The sequence below is a fragment of the Dendrobates tinctorius genome, unplaced genomic scaffold, assembly GCF_039654945.1.
Source record: "Dendrobates tinctorius isolate UK_male_01 unplaced genomic scaffold, ASM3965494v1 ptg000037l, whole genome shotgun sequence".
NCBI lineage: Eukaryota > Metazoa > Chordata > Amphibia > Anura > Dendrobatidae > Dendrobates > Dendrobates tinctorius.
In genome coordinates this window covers 6,620,206-6,645,251 of record NW_027361705.1, presented here as the reverse complement: position 1 = coordinate 6,645,251, position 25,046 = coordinate 6,620,206, and the positions used below count along the sequence as shown (strand labels likewise).

At 44.1% G+C, this 25,046-nt stretch overlaps 1 protein-coding gene across 1 annotated transcript in view; it reads right to left on the bottom strand.

Annotated features, from left to right (window-relative positions):
- The window catches only part of LGR4 (leucine rich repeat containing G protein-coupled receptor 4), a 248,297-nt gene that overhangs the window by 29,023 nt on the left and 194,228 nt on the right, over nucleotides 1-25,046 (bottom strand). Inside the window, exons 5-6 of the mRNA XM_073573865.1 lie at nucleotides 19,207-19,422; nucleotides 18,457-18,528 (exon numbers count right to left, since the gene is read on the bottom strand). Coding sequence (XP_073429966.1) covers nucleotides 18,457-18,528; nucleotides 19,207-19,422 — 288 coding nt within the window. The remainder of the gene's footprint in view (nucleotides 1-18,456; nucleotides 18,529-19,206; nucleotides 19,423-25,046) is intronic.

The window sequence follows — 25,046 nt, the reverse complement described above, 5'->3', positions numbered from 1 at the left end:
TGGGTGAGGGTAATAAGTTTGTACTGGATTCTGCAGTGGATGGGTAGCCAGTGTAATGACTGGCACAAGGTAGAGGCATCGGTGTAACGATTGGCGAGGAATATGATCCTGGCAGCTGCATTCAAGACAGATTGGAGGGGGGAGAGTTTGGTAAGAGGGAGACCGATTAGAAGGGAGTTACAATAGTCGAGACGAGAATGAATAAGAGAAACAGTCAGTTTTTGCAGAGTCAAAAGTAAGAAAAGGTCGAATTCTAGAAATGTTTTTGAGGTGCAGATAACAAGAGCAAGCCAGTGATCGTATGTGGGGGACAAAGGAAAGCTCGGAGTCAAGTATGACCCCAAGACAGTGCAGATAGAGACCTGGGCACAAATAATGAAATTAGGGGTGGGGGTAGCAAGGGGGGTGGGGTTAGAACAGCTAATAATTTAAGAAAGAATAGAGGTACAGAGAGATACATAAAGTGCATGTATACTAATGCCAGAAGCCTCGCCAACAAAATGGAGGAATTGGAGTTAATGTTGTTGGAACATAATTATGACATGATGGGGATATCTGAGACATGGCTGGATGAGAGCCATGACTGGGTGGTTAATTTGCAGGGCTATAGTCTGTTCAGAAATGACCGTACAAATAAACGAGGGGGAGGCGTGTGTTTATATGTAAAATCATCCTTAAAATCCATCCTTCGTGATAATATATATGAATCTAATGAAAATGTAGAGTCCCTGTGGGTAGACATAAGGGGAGGGGGGAAAATAATAAATTACTGATAGGGGTTTGTTATAAGTCTCCAAAAATAATGGAAGCAACAGAGAATATCCTTGTAAAGCAAATAGATGAAGCAGCGACTCAAGGAGAAGTCATTATTATGGGGGACTTCAACTACCCTGAAATACATTGGGGAACCGAAACCTGCAGTTCCAGCAAAGGTAATAGGTTTTTGACAACTATGAGAGACAATTACCTTTCACAACTGGTTCAGGACCCAACAAGATGGGGGCACTGCTAGACTTAATATTAACCAACAGGCCAGACCGCATATCAAATATAAGGGTTGGGGGTCACTTGGGTAATAGTGATCACAAATTAATAAGTTTTCATATATCCTTTAATAAGATGTGTAGTAAAGGGGTTACAAGGACACTAAACTTCAGGAAAGCAAATTTCCAACGGATGAGAGATGATCTTGGTGCAATTAACTGGGACGATATCCTGAGACATAAAAATACACAAAGAAAATGGGAGACGATTATTAGCATCCTGATTAGGACCTGTGCACAATATATACCGTATGGGAATAAACATGCGAGAAATAGGAGGAAACCACTATGGCTAAATAGAGCTGTAAATAAAGCATTTAGAGAATTAAAGCAAGTAGGTAGTGATGAGGCATTAACTAAATACAGAAGATTAAACAAATTCTGTAAAAAGCAAATCAAGACAGCAAAGATTGAGACAGAGACTCATTGCCAGAGAAAGTAAAAATAATCCCAAAATATTCTTTAACTACATAAATAGTAAGAAACTAAAAAAAGGTAGTGTTGGTCCCCTTAAAAATAGTCTGGGTGAAATGATGGAAGAGGATGAGGAAAAAGCCAATATGCTAAATGACTTTTTTTCAACAGTATTTACACAAGAAAATCCCATGACGGATAACACGATCAGGGATAAAAATTCTCCATTAAATGTCACCTGCTTAACCTAGCAGGAAGTACGGCGGCGTCTAAAAAACACAAATTGACAAATCCCCGGGCCCGGATGGGATACAGCCCCGAGTACTGCAGGAATTAAGCACAGTCATAGATAGACCATTATTTTTAATCTTTAAGGATTCCATAATAACAGGGTCTGTACCACAGGACTGGTGTATAGCAAATGTGGTGCCAATATTCAAAAAGGGGACAAAAACTGAACTTGGAAATTATAGGCCAGTAAGTTTAACCTCAACTGTGGGTAAAATCCTGGAGGGTTTTCTAAGAGATACTATACTGGAGTATCTGAAGAAGAATAACCTCATGACCCAATATCAACATGGGTTTACAAGGGACCATTCCTGTCAGACTAACCTGATAAGCTTTTATGAAGAGGTAAGTTCTGGACTGGACCAAGGGAATGCAGTGGACGTGGAGTACATGGACTTTTCAAAAGCTTTTGATACGGTGCCACACAAAAGGTTGATACATAAAATGAGAACAATGGGGATAGGGGAAAATATGTGTAGGTGGGTTAAGAGCTGGCTCAGGGATAGGAAACAAAGGGTGGTTATTAATGGAGCATACTCGGACTGGGTCACTGTTAGCAGTGGGGTACCACAGGGGTCAGTTTTGGGCCCGCTTCTATTTAACATTTATTAATGACCTTGTAGGGGGCATAGAGAGTAGAATTTCAATATTTGCAGATGACACTAAACTAAACTCTGCAGGGTAATCAATACAAAGGAGGACAATTTTATATTACAGGAGGATTTATGTAAACTAGAAGCTTGGGCTGATAAATGGCAAATGAGCTTTAATGGGGATAAATGTAAGGTCATGCACTTGGGTAGAACGAATAAGATGTATAATAATGTGCTTAATTGTAAAACACTAGGCAAAACGGTCATTGAAAAGGACCTGGGTGTATGGGTGGACGACAAACTCACATTTAGCGGCCAGTGTCAGGCAGCTGCTGCAAAGGCAAATAAAATAATGGGATGCATTAAAAGAGGCATAGATGCTCATGAGGAGAACATAATTTTACCTCTATATAAGTCACTAGTGCGACCACACTAAGAATACTGTGTACAGTTCTGGTCTCCGGTGTATAAGAAAGACATAGCTGAACTGGAGCGGATGCAGAGAAGAGCAACCAAGGTTATTAGGGAACTAGGGGGTCTGTAATACCAAGACAGGTTATTACACTTGGGGTTATTTAGATTGGAGAATCGAAGGCTTAGGGGTGATCTTATTACAATGTATAAATATATGCGGGAACAGTACAAAGACCTTTCTAATGATCTTTTTACTCTTAGACCTGTGACGGGGACAAGGGGGCATCCTCTACGTCTGGAGGAAAGAAGGTTTAAGTATACTCACAGACGCGGATTCTTTACCGTAAGAGCAGTGAGACTATGGAACTCTCTGCCATATGATGTTGTAATGAGTGATTCCCTACTAAAATTTAAGAAGGGACTGGATGCCTTTCCTGAAAAGTATAATATTACAGGGTATATACACTAGTTTCCTTAATATTGCGTTGATCCAGGGAGCTAGTCTGATTGCCGTGTGTGGAGTCGGGAAGGAATTTTTTTCCCCAATGTGAAGCTTACTGTTGCCACATGGGGTTTTTTGCCATCCTCTGGATCAACATGTTAGGGCAGGTTAGGACAGGATATGGGTTGAACTAGATGGACTTAAATTCTCCCTTCAACCTTAATAACTATGTTACTATGTAAGACAGCGGGCATGTTGCTGGGGAATAATAGTGGAACCACACACGGAAATGGCAATGTCGTGTATAGGTACATTAGTAGCGGGAGGAAACACAAGGAGTTCAGTCCTTGACAGGTTCAGTTTCAGATATAGTGAGGATATGATGTTAGACACAGTATTTAGACAATCGCTGGTGTTTTCTAGAAAGGCTGGCGTGATGTCAGGAGAAGCGTATAATTGGGTGTCGTCAGCGTAGAGATGGTACTGGAAACCAAATCTACTGATTGTTTGACCAATAGGGGCAGTATACAAAGAGAAGACGAGGGGGCCTAGGACTGATCCTTGAGGAACCCCAACAGTAAGGGGAAGGTGAGAGGAGGAGGAGCCAGCAAAAGATACAGTAAAGGAGCGGTCAGAGAGATAGGAGGAGAACCAGGAGAGAACGGTGTCCTTGAGGCCAATGGAATGGAGCATAGTGAGGAGGAGCTGATGATCCACAGTGTCGAATGCTGCAGAGAGATCCAAGAGAATTAGCATGGAATAATGACCATTTGATTTAGCTGTTAGTAGATCATTAGAGACTTTAGTGAGGGGAGTTTCAGTAGAGTGTAAAGAGCGGAAACCGGATTGCAGAGGGTCGAGAAAAGAGTTATCAAAGAGATAGCGGATAAGACGGGAGTGGACCAGGCGTTCCAGGAGTTTAAGGGCCGGTCACACTAAGCGACATCGCTAGAAATATCGCTATAACTTGTGACGTTATAGCGATATCGCTAGCGATATCGCTGTGTCTGATACTTACCAACGACCCGCTCCCCTGCTGGTTATCGCTGATTGCGCGAGAACGTCCTGGACTGTTTCTCGTTGTCAGCTTCCTGCGGCGCTTCCTGTGGAGAGACGAGCGTCGAGCCGGGCGGGAGGACGTCAGGATCACCTAGTGTGACAGGTCAGTAGCGACCCCCATCCCCAGCGATGTCGCTGGTGAGATCTGCCTGTGTGGCAGCTCACTAGCGACCACTTAGCGATGTACCAGCGATCCTGACCGCGTCATATCGCTGGTCGGGATCGCTGGTACATCACTAAGTGTGACAGTACCTTTAGCGGCACAGTTTTGGTCGAGGGATGGTTTCTTAAGTAGTGGATGTATGACGGCATGCTTAAATGAGGGAAAGATAGCAGAAGAGAGAGAGAGGTTAAATATTTTAGTTAGGTGAGGGGTGACAGCAGGGGAAAGGGGCGGGAGTAGATGTGACGGAAATGGGTCACTGGTGCAAGTGGTTGGGCGAGAAGATGCAAGGAGCCTGCTTACTTCTTCTGTGACTGGTTCAAAATCAGAGAGTGAGCTAGATGCAGTGGGGGAGGGAGGACAGTGCATGGTATGAGGGGATTGGGAGATAATTTCCTGTCGGATCTGGTCAATTTTTTCTTTGAAGTAATTGGCCAGATCGTCAGCTCGAAGCTCCGTGGTTGGGGCCTGTACTCTTAGGTTGAGTAGAGAATAAAAAGTGTCAAAGAGACATTTAGGGTTATTGGACAGTGAAGTGATGAGGGTGTTGAAATAGGTTTGTTTTGAGAGGTGAAGGGCAGTGTTGTATGTTCGAAGCATAAACTTATAATGGATGAAATCTTCGGGTAGGTTGTATTTTCTCAACAGCCGTTCGGCGCACCTGGAGCACTGCTGCAGGAAATGTGTTTGTAGGGTGTGCCAGGGTTGTCGCCCTCTGTGTTGTGGTGTTCTATGTATAGGAGGAGCAAATTCATCCAGGGTACTTTGAAGTGTTTCATTGTAATGCTTCAATGCAGAATCAGGACATGACAGGGAGGAGATAGGGTGCCAATGAAGACTGCAAGTTCTTCATAAGTTTCTGGGTGTTAATGGCCTGTATGTTTCTATAAATATGGACAGTGGGGGTGACCTGAGCAGCCTGGCAGTTCTTGATAGAGAATGAAAGAAGGTTGTGGTCAGAGAGCGGGAGAGGGGAGTTTGCAAAATCATCCACTGCACAAAGCCGAGAGAAGACCAAGTCGAGGGAGTTTCCGTCTTCATGCGTAGGAGAATTAGTAAGCTGCAAAAGGCCAAATGAGGAGGTTAGAGATAAAAGGTGAGTAGCAGATGGGGAGAGGAGAAGAGCAATGGGGATGTTGAAATCGCCCATGATGAGGGTAGGGATGTCACAGGAGAGAAAATGTGGAAGCCAAGTGGCAAAATGATCCAGGAACTGATGGGAGGGGTCGGGAGGACGATATATCACCGCCACTCGCATGGAGAAGGGGGTGTAGAGTCTGACGGCATGGACCTCAAAAGAAGGGAAGACAAGTGAGGGTACTTGAGGGATAACCTGAAAGGTACATTTTGATGATAGGAGCAGACCAACGCCTCCACCTGCTCTATTGTCTAATCTTGGGGTATGAGAGAAGTGTAGTCAACCATATGAAAGAGCAGCAGCAGCGGTAGTGTCTGACTGCTGGATCCAGGTTTCAGTAAGAGCCAGAAGGTTAAGAGAATTAGAAAGGAAAAAGTCATGAATGAAGGAGAGTTGGTTATACACTGAGCGAGAATTCCAAAGGGCACAATTAAGAGAGACAGATGGCAGGTAGTATTGATAAGATTAGAGGGGTTTCTGAGTGTATAACAAGGGGGACCAGGGTTGGGAGCAATGTCTCCTGCAACTAGGAGAAGGAGGATAGAAAGAGTGAGCAGATGGTTAAGTGATTTGTGAGAGCGTCTCTGATGTTGAATGGTGGGACTGAATGGATTTGTGCTGTGTAGCAATGTGAAAAGAGCACGAGTGCTATACATAGGAGAGGAAAGGAGTGAGGGGCCAATATGGACGGAGTGTAGAGAGTTAATACAAGGGCGGTGGATGTGTGTAAATGCAGTGGCCAGGATATAAATTAGACAAATGCATATGGTAAATATTTGTGGTAGTCTTTATTAATAATCTTCATTTTTATATAGCGCTAACATATTCTGCAGCGCTTTACACAGTTTGCACACATTATCACCACTGTCCCCGATGGGGCTCACAATCTAAATTCCCTATCAGTATGTCTTTAGAATGTGGGAGGAAACCGGAGTGCCCGGAGGAAACCCACGCAAACACGGGGAGAACATACAAACTCCTTGTTGTCCTTGGTGGGATTCGAACCCAGCTAACCACTGAGCCACCATGCCGCCCCTGTCCAAATGTACAGGGAATAGATTTGTCTTACCTGTCTCCTGCCCTGTCTAACTGCCATGTTATAACTGCCAGCGTACTTTGATACATGTACTTAGATTACATGCACATAAATGCCCCCTGCATGAATGCCTTCCCCAGACTAGCTCTGAATTTATAGATGGCCACTTCTAAGCTCTTTTTTTTTTTCTCTCCTTACTCGTTAGCAATCAAACTAAGTTAGGACAGCAGGACACAATAAATGTATTTAGCAGATAAACAAGTGTCCAGGCCTACATGGATCATAAACCACTTTGAAAAGTTACTTGACCTCAATAGCATAAGGGGACAAGCAGGGTGAGTTGAAATAACTATATCCTCAACTAGGTCCTCTCTCCTCCTGTACCAGTTATGACTTGTATTGTTTAAGATTATTGTACTTGTTTTTATGTATACTCCTCCTTACATGTAAAGCGCCATGGAATAAATGGCGCTATAACAATAAATAATAATAATAATAATAATAATAACTATATACCATTATATATGCTGCAAAGATGAATGATAGAGGTTGGAGACATGCAGGATTCAGTGAAGTTGCTGGAAATAGTTTAATACCATTATATATGCTGCAAAGTTGAATGAATGTTAAAAATAAATAAACCAAAAATCACAAGAGGACGCAAAAACTGCCGTCAAATCACAAAATTTATTTAAACAATATACTCCCCTGGATAAAGCAATAAACGAAATGCACGTCGGGGTTTGCCAGCCACCTCCAGGTAATATTCTAAAACTGTTTGCTATGTCTGCACTTTTTACGCCAACGACTTTGCCCCTTTTTTTGCACATTATGTTCTAATTCAGATGCACTTTTAGGAAGCTATTTGCTCCTATACAGTTTTACAGTGCCTTGCGAAAGTATTTGGCCCCCTGGAACTTTTCAACCTTTTCCCACATATCATGCTTCAAACATAAAGATACCAAATGTAAAATTTTTGGTGAAGAATCAACAAGTGGGACACAATTGTGAAGTTGAACAAAATTTATTGGTTATTTTAAATTTTTGTGGAAATTCAAAAACTGAAAACCGGGGCCTGCAATATTATTCGGCCCCATTACTTTCAGTGCAGCAAACTCACTCCAGAAATTCATTGTGGATCTCTGAATGATCCAATGTTGTCCTAAATGACTAATGATGATAAATATAATCCACCTGTGTGTAATCAAGTCTCTGTATAAATGCACCTGCTCTGTGATAGTCTCAGGGTTCTGTTTGAAGCACAGAAAGCATCATGAAGACCAAGGAACACAACAGGCAGGTCCGTGATACTGTTGTGGAGAAGTTTAAAGCCAGATTTGGATACAAAATGATTTCCAAAACTTTAAACATCCCAAGGAACACAAGCAAGCGATCATATTGAAATGGAAGGAGTATCTTACCACTGCAAATCTACCAAGACCCGGCCGTCCCTCTAAACTTTCATCTCAAACAAGGAGAAGGCTGATCAGAAATGCAGCCAAGAGGCCCATGATCACTCTGGATGAACTGCAGAGATCTACAGCTGAGGTGGGACAGTCTGTCCATAGGACAACAATCAGTTGTACATTGCACAAATCTGGCCTTTATGGAAAGGTGGCAAGAAGAAAGCCTTTTCTCAAAGCTATTCATAAAAACTGTTGCTTAAAGTTTGCAACAAGCCACCTGGTAGACACACCAAACATGTGGAAGAAGGTGCTCTGGTCAGATGAAACCAAAATCGAACTTTTTGGCAACAATGCCAAACGATATGTTAGGCGTTAAGGCAACACAGCTCATCACCCTGAACACACCATCCCCACTGTCAAACATGGTGGTGGCAGCATCATGATTTGAGCCTGCTTTTCTTCAGAAGGGACAGGGAAGGTGGTTAAAATTGATGGGAGGATGAATGGAGCCAAACACAGGACCATTCTTGAAGAAAACCTGTTGGAGTCTGCAAAAGACCTAAGATTGGGACAGAGATTTCTCTTCCAACAAGACAATGATCCCAAACAAAGCAAAATCTACAAAGGAATGGTTCACAAATAAACGTATCCAGGTGTTAGAATGGCCAGGTCACAATCCAGACCTGAATCCAATCGAGAATCTGTGGAAAGAGCTGAAAACTGCTGTTCACAAACAATCTCCATCAAACCTCACTGAGCTCGAGCTGTTTGCCAAGGAAGAATGGGCAAGAATTTCAGTCTCTCAATGTAAAAAACTGATAGAGACATACCCCAAACGACTTGCAGCTGTAATCAAAGCAAAAGGTGGCGCAACAAAGTATTAAGTTAAAGGGGCCGAATAATATGGCACGCCCCACTTTTCAGTTTTTGAATTTCCACAAAAATTTAAAATAACCAATAAATTACGTTCAACTTCACAATTGTGTTCCACTTGTTGTTGATTTTTCACCAAAAATTTACATTTGGTATCTTTATGTTTGAAGCATGATATGTGGGAAAAGGTTGAAAAGTTCCAGGGAGCAGAATACTTTCGCCAGGCACTGTATGCAAGTATTTTTTATCTGGTCTCTATTCATACATTTGTGACAATTATACTTATAGGGGACTTAACCCATTAATACCTAATCTCAGATGAATGCGAGTTTGTTTATATGGAGACACAATTCTTTAAATATATTTTATTGTGCTCTGTTTTTTGGCATTAAATACAGCATAGATGTTTGATGTGACATTTAATACTACTGACAAAAAGTACAGCATACATACAAAAATTTTCACCTCCTTGAATGCCATTTTATTGTGGAAGTTGTATTACAACCCAGTATGTACCCATATACCGTATATACTCATGTATAAGCCGACCCCCCTAATTTTGCCACAAAAAAACTGGGAAAACTTATTGACTCTCGTATAAGCCTAGGGTGGAAAATGCAGCAGCTACTGGTAAATTTCAAAAATAAAACTAGATACCAATAAAAGTAAAATTAATTGAGACATCAGTAGGTTAAAGGTTTGAATATCCGTATTGAATCAGGAAAATCTCAGCCTATACGCGAGTATATACGGTACTTTGAATCCTTTACAAGGTTTGGCATTTCAAGGTATATATATAATATTTTTTTTATTTGTCTGTAAATATATTCTTGCCTTTAGTGGTTTTTGTATGCACCAAGTGTCCCTTTTATTTTAAATTTATAAATTTTTTAAAAGTTATTGTTTAAATAAAGTTTGTGACTTTGCGAAAATTTTTGCTTCCTCTTGTGATTTTTGGTTTATATATTGTTATGGAAGTGCTGTGTATCTAGGCTTATATGCCATGTTGGGTTAATCTGTTAAAAATAAGCAGGATTCTTGCAGTTTTCACACTGGCCACTTTTCAGACAAACTTCCTGTTTCAGAAAAGAACACATGAACATTAGCCAGGATGGCAGACTCCTGATCCCTTCATTTGTATTGTGTTGTCTAATGAACATGTGCAAGAGTCATTGTGAAGAATCATAGAATCGTAGAGTTGGAAGGGACCTCCTGGGCCATCTGGTCCAACCTGTTTATTTATATATTTTTGAATCCTCTCTCTTCTCTAGTATTAGCTATCACTCCTAGCTTTGTGTCATCAGAAAATTCTATCAGTTTAACCTCAATTCCTTCATCTAAATCATTGATAAAGATGTTGAACAATACAGGGCCCAAGACAGAGCCCTGTGGCACCCCACTTGAGACATTCTTCCAACTGGATGTGCAGCCATTTATGACCACTCTTTGGGTTCGATCACTAAGCCAGTTATGAATCCACCTAACAGTTGCCTTATCCATTCCATACCTAGTCATTTTTTCAATAAGGATTATGTGAGATACTTTGTCAAATGCTTTGCTGAAGTCAAGATATACTATATCTACAGCATTTCCCTGATCCACCCAATCAGTGATTCCGTCACAGAAGGAAATTAAGTTAGTCTGACATGACTTATTAGGTACAAACCCATGCTGACTCTGTTTAATCACTTCATTCTTATCCAGGTATTGACATACATGTTGTTTAATTATTTGTTCAAAGATCTTTCTTGGTATAGAAGTCAGACTCACCGGCCTATAGTTGCCTGGGTCCACCTTCTTCCCCTTTTTGAAGATAGGAACAACATTTGCTCTTCTCCAGTCTTCTGGGACTTCTCCTGGTCTCCAAGAATTTTCAAAGATTATGGAGAGGGGTTCAAAAATTTCTTCTGCTATCTCCTTCAGTACTCTGGGGTGTAATTCATCTGGACCTGGAGACTTGAATTCATTTAGGTTAGCTAAGTGTTACCTCACTATCTTTCTGTTTATAGATATCCTGGATTATTCTATTCCCTTAATAGGACAGGGAAGAACAGTTGATGTTACATTTCCTTTCTGAGAGAAAACAGATGGAAAATAGGAATTTAAAAGTTCAGTCTTCTCAACATCCTGTCTTACTATTTCATCATATTCATCCTGTAAAAATTCTATAGCTTCTTTGACTTTTCTTTTACTTTTGAAATATCCCCAAAATCCTTTATTATTGCTTTTGACATCTCTTGCAAGCCTCAATTCATTGTCAGCTTTAGATAATCTGATTTGTGCCCTGCAGGTCATGCTGACAGCATTATATTCTTCTTTAGATATGCCTCCCTCTATCCATTTTATAAACATTTCTTTCTTCCTTTTTAGCATATGCTTAAGTTCTGTGTTCATCCATCCTGGTTTCCTTAAATGCTTCCCTCTTTTCAGAACGGCCAAAACCCAGTGATCGTTGAGCTCGCGGAGACTCTTCACTTATCCCAGAAAGGCACTGGGAATATGCAAATGATCTCCTCAGGACGCTTCCCCTGGTTTACCGATTTCCTCTTTTCTGCTGCAATGGCCAAAACCCAGTGATCGTTGAGCTCGCGGAGACTCTTCACTTATCCCAGAAAGGCACTGGGAATATGCAAATGATCTCCTCAGGACTCTTCCCCTGGTTTGAGGGGGGGAGCAGGGGAGCTGTGACATCACTTAATAGTGGATCCTGCGTAATCAGCTGTGTACAAAGGCGTTACCTGTGATAAACCTGCCTCTAATGATGTAATGCCTACTTAAAACTCTTCCTGAAAAAGGACAGTACGACCACCAGTAGCCAGTGTGAATTGCAAAATTACTAATTATATTTTTTTTCCAATAAATAACGGGATTAACCCCTTCACGACCCATGACGCCTACGTAGGCGTCATGAAAAGCCGTGCCCAAACGACCCATGACGCCCCCGTAGGCGTCATGCTACAAATAGCCCCCCTGCGGGTCGGGTGACCGGGGTTAATTAAAGGTCACCCGACCCGCACACAAAGGACCCTTTATGCTTCACCACAGGGGGGGTGGCTTAGCCCCCACGTGGCTACGATCGCTCTGATTGGCTGTTGAAAGTGAAACAGCCAATCAGAGCGATAGTAATATTTCATCAATGAAATTTGATGAAATATTACAATCCAGCCATGGCCGATGCTGCAGTAGCATCGGACATGGCTGGAGACACTAATTTAACCCCCCCACCGGCTGGCAGGGGCGATCGGCCCCTGCCACGGACTGACAGCAGCGATGGGCTGCTGCTGTCACGATCTGCCCCCCCTCCCCTTCCTTCCGCTCCCCCCCGATGTCCGATCCCCCCTCACACTCCCCGGTACTTGTCATGTCCCGCTCAGGGCTCCCGGTGACCCTCCGTCCCTCCTGCATGGGCGCCGCCATCTTTGAAAATGGCGGGCGCATGCGCAGTACGATTTGCAATATTTCACCAATTAAATTTGGTGAAATATTACAATACATCCATGGCCGATGCTGCAATAGCATCGGCCATGGCTAGAGACGGCAATCAGATCCCCCACCCACCGACTGATGGCGCCGATCGGCTGCCACCAACGAGTGACGGCAGCGATCGGCAGCCGCAGTCATCTCCCCCCAGCCAACCGATTTCCCCCCCCCCCCCACCGTCTCCAGTACCTCCTGTCCCTCCGGTACCTCCTGGCCGTCCCGGTGTCCTGCGTCATGGGCGCCGCCATCTTGGAAAATGGCGGGCGCATGCGCAGTGCGCTGGCTGCAGATTCATTCATTTATTTTGATCACTGTGAGAAACTCTCACAGTGATCAAAATGAAAAAAAAGTAAATAAAACCCCCCTTTATCACCCCCATAGGTAGGGACATATAATAAAATAAAGAAAATATTTTTATTTTTCAATTAGGGCTAGGGCTGGAAATTAGGGCTGGAATTAGGGCTAGGGCTGGAAATTAGGGCTGGAATTAGGGCTAGGGCTGGAAATTAGGGCTGGAATTAGGGCTAGGGCTGGAAATTAGGGCTGGAATTAGGGCTAGGGCTGGAAATTAGGGCTGGAATTAGGGCTAGGGCTGGAAATTAGGGCTGGAATTAGGGCTAGGGCTGGAAATTAGGGCTGGAATTAGGGCTAGGGCTGGAAATTAGGGCTGGAATTAGGGCTAGGGCTGGAAATTAGGGCTGGAATTAGGGCTAGGGCTGGAAATTAGGGCTGGAATTAGGGCTAGGGCTGGAAATTAGGGCTGGAATTAGGGCTAGGGCTGGAAATTAGGGCTGGAATTAGGGCTAGGGCTGGAAATTAGGGCTGGAATTAGGGCTAGGGCTGGAAATTAGGGCTGGAATTAGGGCTAGGGCTGGAAATTAGGGCTGGAATTAGGGCTAGGGCTGGAAATTAGGGCTGGAATTAGGGCTAGGGCTGGAAATTAGGGCTGGAATTAGGGCTAGGGCTGGAAATTAGGGCTGGAATTAGGGCTAGGGCTGGAAATTAGGGCTGGAATTAGGGCTAGGGCTGGAAATTAGGGCTGGAATTAGGGCTAGGGCTGGAAATTAGGGCTGGAATTAGGGCTAGGGCTGGAAATTAGGGCTGGAATTAGGGCTAGGGCTGGAAATTAGGGCTGGAATTAGGGCTAGGGCTGGAAATTAGGGCTGGAATTAGGGCTAGGGCTGGAAATTAGGGCTGGAATTAGGGCTAGGGCTGGAAATTAGGGCTGGAATTAGGGCTAGGGCTGGAAATTAGGGCTGGAATTAGGGCTAGGGCTGGAAATTAGGGCTGGAATTAGGGCTAGGGCTGGAAATTAGGGCTGGAATTAGGGCTAGGGCTGGAAATTAGGGCTGGAATTAGGGCTAGGGCTGGAAATTAGGGCTGGAATTAGGGCTAGGGCTGGAAATTAGGGCTGGAATTAGGGCTAGGGCTGGAAATTAGGGCTGGAATTAGGGCTAGGGCTGGAAATTAGGGCTGGAATTAGGGCTAGGGCTGGAAATTAGGGCTGGAATTAGGGCTAGGGCTGGAAATTAGGGCTGGAATTAGGGCTAGGGCTGGAAATTAGGGCTGGAATTAGGGCTAGGGCTGGAAATTAGGGCTGGAATTAGGGCTAGGGCTGGAATTAGGGCTGGAATTAGGGCTAGGGCTGGAATTAGGGCTGGAATTAGGGCTAGGGCTGGAATTAGGGCTGGGGCTGGAATTAGGGCTAGGGCTGGAATTAGGGCTAGGGCTGGAATTAGGGCTAGGGCTGGAATTAGGGCTAGGGCTGGAATTAGGGCTAGGGCTGGAATTAGGGCTAGGGCTGGAATTAGGGCTAGGGCTGGAATTAGGGCTAGGGCTGGAATTAGGGCTAGGGCTGGAATTAGGGCTAGGGCTGGAATTAGGGCTAGGGCTGGAATTAGGGCTAGGGCTGGAATTAGGGCTAGGGCTGGAATTAGGGCTAGGGCTGGAATTAGGGCTAGGGCTGGAATTAGGGCTAGGGCTGGAATTAGGGCTAGGGCTGGAATTAGGGCTAGGGCTGGAATTAGGGCTAGGGCTGGAATTAGGGCTAGGGCTGGAATTAGGGCTAGGGCTGGAATTAGGGCTAGGGCTGGAATTAGGGCTAGGGCTGGAATTAGGGCTAGGGCTGGAATTAGGGCTAGGGCTGGAATTAGGGCTAGGGCTGGAATTAGGGCTAGGGCTGGAATTAGGGCTAGGGCTGGAATTAGGGCTAGGGCTGGAATTAGGGCTAGGGCTGGAATTAGGGCTAGGGCTGGAATTAGGGCTAGGGCTGGAATTAGGGCTAGGGCTGGAATTAGGGCTAGGGCTGGAATTAGGGCTAGGGCTGGAATTAGGGCTAGGGCTGGAATTAGGGCTAGGGCTGGAATTAGGGCTAGGGCTGGAATTAGGGCTAGGGCTGGAATTAGGGCTAGGGCTGGAATTAGGGCTAGGGCTGGAATTAGGGCTAGGGCTGGAATTAGGGCTAGGGCTGGAATTAGGGCTAGGGCTGGAATTAGGGCTAGGGCTGGAATTAGGGCTAGGGCTGGAATTAGGGCTAGGGCTGGAATTAGGGCTAGGGCTGGAATTAGGGCTAGGGCTGGAATTAGGGCTAGGGCTGGAATTAGGGCTAGGGCTGGAATTAGGGCTAGGGCTGGAATTAGGGCTAGGGCTGGAATTAGGGCTAGGGCTGGAATTAGGGCTAGGGCTGGAATTAGGGCTAGGGCTGGAATTAGGGCTAGGGCTGGAATTAGGGCTAGGGCTGGAATTAGGGCTAGGGCTGGAATTAGGGCTAGGGCTGGAATTAGGGCTAGGGCTGGAATTAGGGCTAGGGCTGGAATTAGGGCTAGGGCTGGAATTAGGGCTAGGGCTGGAATTAGGGCTAGGGCTGGAATTAGGGCTAGGGCTGGAATTAGGGCTAGGGCTGGAATTAGGGCTAGGGCTGGAATTAGGGCTAGGGCTGGAATTAGGGCTAGGGCTGGAATTAGGGCTAGGGCTGGAATTAGGGCTAGGGCTGGAATTAGGGCTAGGGCTGGAATTAGGGCTGGAATTAGGGCTAGGGCTGGAATTAGGGCTGGAATTAGGGCTAGGGCTGGAATTAGGGCTGGAATTAGGGCTAGGGCTGGAATTAGGGCTGGAATTAGGGCTAGGGCTGGAATTAGGGCTGGAATTAGGGCTAGGGCTGGAATTAGGGCTAGGGCTGGAATTAGGGCTAGGGCTGGAATTAGGGCTAGGGCTGGAATTAGGGTTGGAATTAGGGTTAAGATTAGGGTTAGGGGTGGGTTGGGGTTGTAGTTAGGTTTAGAGTTGAGATTAGGGTTAGGGGTGTGTTGGGGTTAGGGTTGTGGTTAGGATTATTAGGGTTGGGTTTAGGGTTGGAGTTAGAATGGTGGGGTTTCCACTGTTTAGGCACATCACAGAGTATCCGAACGCGACATGGCGCCACCATTTATTCCAGCCAATTTTGCGTTTTAAAAGTCAAACAGCGCTCCCTCCATTCCAAGCCCCGAAATGTGCCCAAACAGTGGTTTACCCCCACATATGGGGTATCAGCATACTCGGGAAAAATTGCACAACACCTTTAGGGGTCTAACTTCCCCTGTTACCCTTGGGGAAAATAAAAAATTGGGGGCTAAAATAATTATTTTTGTGTAAAAAAAAAATGATTTTTTATTTTCATGGCTCTGCGTTATAAACTTCTGTGAAGCACTCGGGGGTTCAAAGTGCTCACCACACATCTAGATAAGCTCCTTGGGGGGTCTAGTTTCCAAAATGGGGTCACTTGTGGGGGGTTTCTACTGTTTAGGCACATCAGGGGCTCTGCAAACGTAACATGATGCCCGCAGACCATTCCATCAAGTCGACATTTCAAAACGTCACTACTTCCCTTCCGAGCCCCGACGTGTGCCCAAACAGTGGTTCCCCCCCACATATGGGGAACCAGCGGACTCAGGACAAACAGTACAACAACTTTTGGGGTCCAATCTCTCCTGTTACCCTTGTGAAAATAAAAAATTGTGGGCTAAAAAAATCATTTTTTGAGGAAAAAAATATTTCTATTTTTACGGCTCTGCGTTATAAACTTCTGTGAAGCACCTGAGGGTTCAAAGTGCTCACTATCCATCTAGATAAGTTCCTTGGGGGGGTCTAGTTTCCAAAATGGGGGAATTTGTGGGGGAGCTCCAAAGTTTAGGCACGCAGGGGCTCTCCAAACACGACATGGTGTCCGCTAACGATGGAGCTAATCTTTCATTCAAAAAGTCAAATGGCGCTCCTTCACTTCTGAGCCCTACCGTGCGCCCAAACAGTGGTTTACCCCCACATATTGGGTACCAGCGTACTCAGGACAAACTGGAAAATAACTTTTGGGGTCCAATTTCTCCTGTTAGCCTTGTGAAAATAAAAAATAGCGGGCTAAAAAATCATTTTTGAAGAAAAAAATATTTTTTTATTTTCTCTGCTCTGCGTTATAATCTTCTGTGAAGCACTTGGGGGTTCAAAGTGCTCACTACACATCTAGATAAGTTCCTTCGGGGGTCTAGTTTACAAAATGGGGTCACTTGTGGGGGAGCTCCAATGTTTAGGCACACAGGGGCTCTCCAAACGCAACATGGTGTCCGCTAACGATTGGAGCTAATTTTTCATTCAAAAAGTCAAATGGCGCTCCTTCCCTTCCGGGCCCTGCCGTGCGCCCAAACAGTGGTTTATGACCACATATGAGGTATCAGTGTACTCAGGAAAAATTGCCCAATAAATTTTAGGATCCATTTTACCCTGTTGCCCATGTGAAAATGAAAAACCTGAGGCTAAAAGAAAATTTTTGTGAAAAAAAAAGTACTTTTTTTTTTTTCTACGGATCAATTTGTGAAGCACCTGGGGGTTCAAAGTGCTCATTATGCATCTAGATAAGTTCCTTGGAGGGTCTAGTTTCCAAAATGGGGTCACTTGTGGGGGAGCTCCAATGTTTAGGCACACAGGGACTCTCCAAACGCAACATGGCAATGCTAAATATTCCAGCATATTTTCCATTCAAAAAGTCAAATGGCGCTCCTTCCCTTCTGAGCCCTGCCGTGCGCCCAAACAGTGGTTTATGACCACATATGAGGTATCGGTGTACTCAGGAGAAATTTCACAACAAATTTTAGGATCCATTTTATCCTGTTACCCATGTGAAAATGAAAAAAAATGATGCTAAAACAAAGTTTTTGTTGGAAAAATTAAAATGTCCATTTTTTCCTTCCATGTTGCTTTAGTCACTGTGAAGCACCTGAAGGGTTAATAATCTCCTTGAATGGAGTTTTGAGTAGCTTGAGGGGTGCAGTTTTTAGAATGGTGTCACTTTTGGGTATTTTCTGCCATATAGACCCCTCAAAGTGACTTCAAATGTGAGGTGGCCCCTAAAAAAAAATGGTTTTGTAAATTTCGTTGTAAAAATGAGAAATTGCTGGTCAACTTTTAACCCTTATAACTTCCTAACAATAAAAAATTTTGTTTCCAAAATTGTGCTGATGTAAAGTAGACATGTGGGAAATGTTATTTATTAACTATTTTGTGTCATATAACTCTCTGGTTTAACAGAATATAAAATTCAAAATTTGAAAATTGCGAAATTTTCAAAATTTTCGCCAAATTTCCATTTTTTTCACAAATAAACGCAAAAATTATCAACCTCAATTTACCACCAACATGAAGCCCAATATGTCACGAAAAAACAATCTCGGAATCGCTAGGATGCGTTGAAGCGTTCCTGAGTTACGGTATTACCTCATAAAGGGACACTGGTCAGAATTGAAAAAAATGGCCATGTCATTAAGGTCAAAATAGGCTGGGTCATGAAGGGGTTAAAAAAATTTTTTACCAACTTTTTTTTTTTAAAGAAACACATACAGCACAGAAGCCTGATATAAACTATGGATCATTTTATTATGATGGCCTCATTTTAGGCCAAACCAAAAGAGATTCACAGTAAAAGTCATCTCTTCCTGCACATTTTAAATAGAGAATGCTAAAGTAATGGGGCTCGTGACGAAAGTCTACCCTAGAATCCTGTACCGTCAAGTAACGGACCGATAATGAAAAAATGATGCCCTGAAACATTGCAGAAGGACAAGCTAAATAGTGAATGTACTTACAGCGCCTCCAGACTATCAAGTCCATCAAAGCAGTGAGGGCCAAGGGTTTTGATTTTGTTGTTGTGAAGGTGTCTGGAAATTAGAATTGAATATTTGAAGAGATAAAATAAATTAAGAATTCTAAATCATTTTACTGCTTACAGATCCAACCAGAATACGATCTAGATAAGGGAGTGCAAGAGATTGGAAGTGCAAGAATGCATGAGTAGGTGAATGAGGGCGGGCGGGGGAGGGGAGGAACAGGAGCGCGCAAGAGAACCAGAGCAAGCAAGAGGGGGGAGAAGCCAGATCGAGCAAGAGGGGGGAGGGGAGGAACCAGAGCAAGCAAGAGGGGGAGGGAAGGAACCAGAGCAAGCAAGAGGGGGAGGGAAGGAACCAGAGCAAGCAAGAGGGGGGGCGGAAGGAACCAGAGCAAGCAATAGGGGGGAGGGAAGGAACCAGAGCAAGCAAGAGGGGGGAGGGAAGGAACCAGAGCAAGCAAGAGGGGGGAGGGAAGGAACCAGAGCAAGCAAGAGGGGGGAGGGAAGGAACCAGAGCAAGCAAGAGAGGGGAGGAACCAAAGAGAGAAAGAGGTTGACGGGAAGCAACCAGAGCAAACAAGAGAGGGGGGAAACAGAGAAAGAGACAGACAGAAAATGTGAGAATTACTGAGAGATGCACATTTGTTTCCTTTATATAGTCTATACTGTATATCTACAACTTACATAGCTAATCCCTAAATACTTCCATTAGTAATTAGAGATTACTTACAAAACAACCAGGCTGGAGAGATTGGAGAAGGCATAGTCCAGTATGTGTGTGATTTTGTTTAGCGCCAGTGTTAAGGCCTGAAGGGATGGGAGATTGCTGAGTGGACGAACAGGAACCTCCGTTAAGCTGTTGTCATCCAGCCATAGATGCCGGAGCTGCACAAGACCCTCAAAGCTGTCATCTGGCACGGTGACAATGTGGTTCGCATCTAGTCGTCTGCAAAAGATGCATTCAATTCATCAGAATTGTTCAGTGCAAGTTTACCAGACAGGAAGCAATGAAATAAATAAATTGAATGTTTGGAAAAAAAAAATTGGCAAGCCAATGAGTACACATGGAATAGTATATTAAAGGAAATGGTGTATAGGCTTATACAAATGTGGGCTTTGGCAGCAGTAAATATAGGAGGCGCACACGTGCATCTAATGTACTCCCATTGTACATGGAGTGGTTTGGTAGCCTCCTAACCCAGTAAAAAGCCACTTGCCAGCTGCTAGCCTGTGGGCATGCTGTAGTTACAGACTCTACAGGGTGGGCCATTTTGGATCCAACTTTATTTTTTCCATTGGGAAGAGTGTCATGTGACACAATCTTATTGAGAATTTCACAAGAAAAACAAGGGTGTGCTTGGTTTTAACGTAACTACCTGTAACTACCTCTTGAAGCTCATCAAGAGAATGCCAAGAGTGTGCAAAGCAGAAATCAAAGCAAAAGGTGGCTAATTTGAAGAACCTAGAACATACCATATATACTCGTGTATAAGCCGAGATTTTCAGCCCATTTTTTTGGGCAGAAAGTCCCCCCTCTCAACTTATACACGATTCATATACCTGGGGGTCAGCGGGGGAGGGGGGGCGGGGGTGTCTCAGATCATACTCACCCGTCCTGGCACTCTCTGCAGCCCCCTCGCTTCTCCACTGTCTCCCTTCCTGCCTTCAGCGGTCACGTGGTACCACTCATTAAACTCATGAATATGCGCATATTCATGAGTGGTAATGAGCGGTATCACGTGACCACTGAAGGCAGGAAGGGAGACAGTGGAGGAGCGAGGCTGCAGAGACGTTCCAGGACGGGTGAGGATAGCGATATTCACCTGTCCTCGTTCCCACGCTGCTCACCGCCGTCTGCTCCTTCCTGTGTCCGTGATGTTTAGCCAGCAGGGGGCGCGGTGACGTGATTAGTGCGCGCCGCGCCCTCTGCTGGCTGAACAGTCACCGACAGAGGACACGCAGACAGTGGTGAGCAGCGATGGACCCTGGACAGGTGAATAGCACAGGTGCCGGGTCCTGAGCAGGAGAGGGGAGTATGGCATTTTTTTTTTGAAGCAGCATATGGGGCATAATATATGGGGCATAATCTATGGAGCAGCATACAGGGGCATAATCTATGGAGCAGCATACGGGGGCATAGTCTATGGGGCAGCATACGGGGGCATAGTCTATAGGGGCAGCATATGGGGGCATAGTCTATAGGGGCAGCATATGGGGGCATATTCTATGGGCCATAATCTATGGAGCATCTTATGGGGCCATAACCTTTATGGAGCATCTTATGGGGCCATAACCTTTATGGAGCATTATATGGGGCATATTATTCTATGGAGCATCTTATGGGGCCATTATTAACCTTTGTGCAGCATTATATGGGGTGCATTTTGTATGGAGCATTATATGGGGCTCCTGGTTCAATATGGATATTCAAAAACATTTAACCTACTGATGTCTCAATTCATTTTACTTTTATTGGCATCTATTTTTATTTTTGAAATTTACCAGTAGCTGCTGCATTTTCCACCCTAGGCTTATACACGAGTCAATTTTTCCCAGTTTTTGTGGCAAAATTGGGGGTGAGGGGGGTCGGCTTATACACGGGTCGGCTTATACACGAGTATAAACTGTAAAATACACAGTATTTTCAGCTGTTCCACACTTTTTTGTTAATTATATAATTCCACATGTGTTAATTCATAGTTTTGATGCCTTCAGAGTGAATCTACAATTTTCATAGTCATGAAAATAAAGAAAACTCTTTGAATGAGAAGGTGTGTCCAATCTTTTGGTCTGTACTATATACAATCTACATATGGTTTTTGTGGGTTTTTTATACTTTAATATTTTATCACACATTGCTGTAGACCTTCCAATTAGATGGAATAAGTGACTACTTTACCTGGCATGTCACAGAGGGGACATTAAATTCCAAGCCTCGACCATATAAATGTTACGGCTTATTCTAGAGAATAGTTACAGGCTTGAGGGCACAAATCCCAGTCTGAAACATACAAAAAGTGACCACGCTGTGCACAGACTGCATCTCATTACAACACTGGCTCGGTATTGTACCAGACCCGTGAGCTTGGTCACCATGCACTGCAGTTTTACTACGCGGGCAGATCTCATTACAGCTGCACGCCCTTCATTGCTGTGTAACTCTGCAGAATAGGAACAGAAAGCAGGAAAAATGCAAGGGACCCTTTATCAATGGCCATTATCATTTTATAGAGGTGGTCGCCAACTTGTTACCTTCCAGCAACCAGCATGCTGGAGATCGATAGGTTACAGACTATGGCATGTTGAGACCACACATAACTAGTATATAACTAGTAAATTGTTGAATAGTAATTCCTCCAGGACGTTTGCATGTTCAAGGCCCCGTCACACACAGCGAGATCGCTGATTTTGTCACGCCACAGCGATCTCGCCAGTGATATCGCTGTGTGTGACATGCATCAGTAACCGGCCCCCCTGCGGGGTATCGCTGATCGCGCTCGAACGTCCTAGACCATTTTTTGATCGTTGGTCTCCCGCTGGCCCGCGCGCATCGCTGCGTGTGACAGCGAGAGACCAACGATCAGTGATGTTGGGAACTGGTTTCCAAGGTAAACAGCGGGTATCTAAGAGCCGTGCAGCTCTTAGATACCCGCAGTTTACCTTGGAAACCAGCTTACTTGCTGGTCCTGATAGCTGGTGAGTCTGTCTATGTGACAGCTCACCAGCGATCAGCTAAATATGTCCAGAGATCCCATCCACGTCGGATCGTTGGTGGGATCGCTGGGACATTGAAGCGTGTAACGGGGCCTTTAGGCTAGGTCACTTCAGATGATTGTATGAAAAGATTTTCATCAAGCTTTACACGGAGCCCATTGAAAATCAATGCAATGTCCATATAAAGCACAAACTGGTTCTTTAACAGTGCAAAACACTCCTAGTCACTGTGCACTCCAGCCATCAATGGTTTACCCTGCACTTTTAATTCTGAACACTAGTGGAAGAGTCAGATGGTCAAACACCTCAAACAACGATCGCAACACAATGCTTGGACTAGCCATCGGCTCTCCCAAGCCAAGCACGACAACACGTATTTTCATGCAGTCATCATGCCTGAGTCGGGAGAGCCGATGGCCAGTCCGAGCATTGCCATCCTTGTCGTGTGACTATTCCCAGAGTATGTTCACACACCCTTTTTTCTTTTTTAGGGGTTCAAAACCAGTGAGATTTTTAATTTTAATAAAATGAATAAAGAAACACTGGCATTTTGCCTTTTGTCACAAGTAGTTTTTCTAAGCTATTTTCTGTGCACTTTTTAACATTTTATTTTGCAGCTTTGTTTTATTTTTAGCATTTATTTTAAAAAAGTGTTTCATTGGGCAAGTTTCTTCTGTTTTGACATTCATTAGCAAATAATTAAAATACTAGCATTTTTTAAGTTAAAGCAACTTCTAAACACTTAAAAAAAATAAAATAAAATAATAGAGGACTAGCCAGGCGTGTTTTGTAGCCTTCCTATTATAAGGCTATGTGCACACGTTGCGGATTCTGCTGCGTTTCCGCAGAGGTTTTGGCCCTGCGGAAACGCAGCAGTTCCGCAGACATGGTACAGTACCATGTTAGCCTAAGGCATTTCAAATCCGCTGTGCTCACGATGCGTTTTTTTCCGTGCGGTTTACAAACCGCAGCATGTCAATTGTTTGGGCGGATTCCGCAGCAGTTTCACACCTTTAACATAGTAGCAGGTGAATCCGCAGTGTGTGCACATAGCCTAAAGGTACGGCGCAACGTTACAGCGGAAGTCACATGTACAATGCTCAGAACACTTCTTTCTCGAAACCTGAAGCTAATAAATGATCAAAAGCTTGAAGGGGCAAGTGGAAAAGTTGATTTTTACTAAAAATAAGTATGAAGAGACTTTCAAGAGTTTTATGTGGCGGACAAGCTCACAAAATAGTGCAAAATAAACTGTGCATAAACTCGAATTCTTTATCTGCAAAAAAATAGCTTTTCTAAAACCATACAATTCATTTCTAAAAGAGGCTCAGAGGCGCTTTTCACACCATTTGCAGAATCAGTCTGACATTTCTTTTCCAGATGGAAACCTCAGATATAGACATTTAACATATGCCCCCTAATAGTCTTATTTGCTTATAGGCTCCCTTGGGGGGGAGGTACACCCTTTGTTTTATACTGAATTCCTCCGTATGTAAAAAAAAAAAAAAAAAAAAAGAATTGCAGCTTAAGTGCAAAAAAGAAAAAGCAAATATTATAGCACCCCAATGTGTGCCAAAGGGAATAGTTTTGGCCTCCATCTGCCTATGGGCATTTTCAGCTTCTGGACCAGAAACGTTCCAGGCACATGCGGTAAACGTGCCGGAGAAACTCAGCGTGAAAGTGACTTCATTTTCTTAATTCAGTTGAGACCAATAAACAGGACGTCGCCAGCATCGGTTACTAACATCAAAGGCGCGTCCCACAAACGTGTCTGAGGACACCTCCTGCCCTGGCGCTTCATCTCTGCTTCACATCGGCCTGTTTATGTGTGCTTTGGAGCCTAAATAACATCAATCGAACAAATTCTAAATCATCATCATTCAGTAAGATCACAGCCACGTTTATAACAAAGAGCTAAGCCTTAAACCAGTGCCCCACCTAGGCTATCACATTTCACTGGATGGTTTAATTAATCTTCAGTTACGGGATACTTTGAACTGGGAAATGATGAAGTTACGCTTGAGAACAAAGCATGGGTAGACCCCTCCGGCCTGAAAAGGGTTAAGGAGGAAACGGGCTGATGCCCCTGTGGCAGAACCTAGGCTACTCTCCTGACAGGCTTCCTCCTAGTTAAACAAAAAACACCTGCACTTTCCTGTCAGCCCGGTGATTAATGGCAGCACTGCCCAAGCATTAGGCTTCTCAAAACAAAGCGCCCAGAGATCATTTACAGATCCAATCTACCCTACTGTCAGCGGAGAAATGAAGATGGAACGGGCAACACTTGACATTTTCTTTTCTTTCAAAATGAAAGACAAAAGCTGATGACTGTGTGCATTATCCGGCCTGTCAGGCGGCCATATGAAGTCTCTGAAACAGCTGTAGACATGTTGGTTTTCCTTCTCTGTCTGAGGTAAATTGAAGCTTCACCTCCAGTTGTAGAGTTGTCATCCATCTTATCCTGAGTGTAAAACTAATATGATCTGTGGGTTGTGAAAAAAAATATTTGTTCAAGGCTCTATTCACATATCTAGTCCGACCTCCCGATTGTGTCATTTTAGGAGCAAATTGAAGTAATCAGTTGCATTGGTTACACAAAGGGAAGCTGTGCAGCCCACATTGATTATTATAAAGCCCACCTAAGTTCTGTTCCCCCCCCCCACTTATAATGGAAAAAAAAAGGCCTACAGACAAGATTTTTTTGGGGGGCGGATGACAGATCCCATAATCGGTATGGTCCTTCTGGTGCAATAGATCACTTATTCTAAAACTGCCTTATACGCAAGCTTCTTGTGGAAGGTGGCCATAGCCATGAGAGGTCTGCAATCATTTCCTCAGACTCTGCCATTATCATCA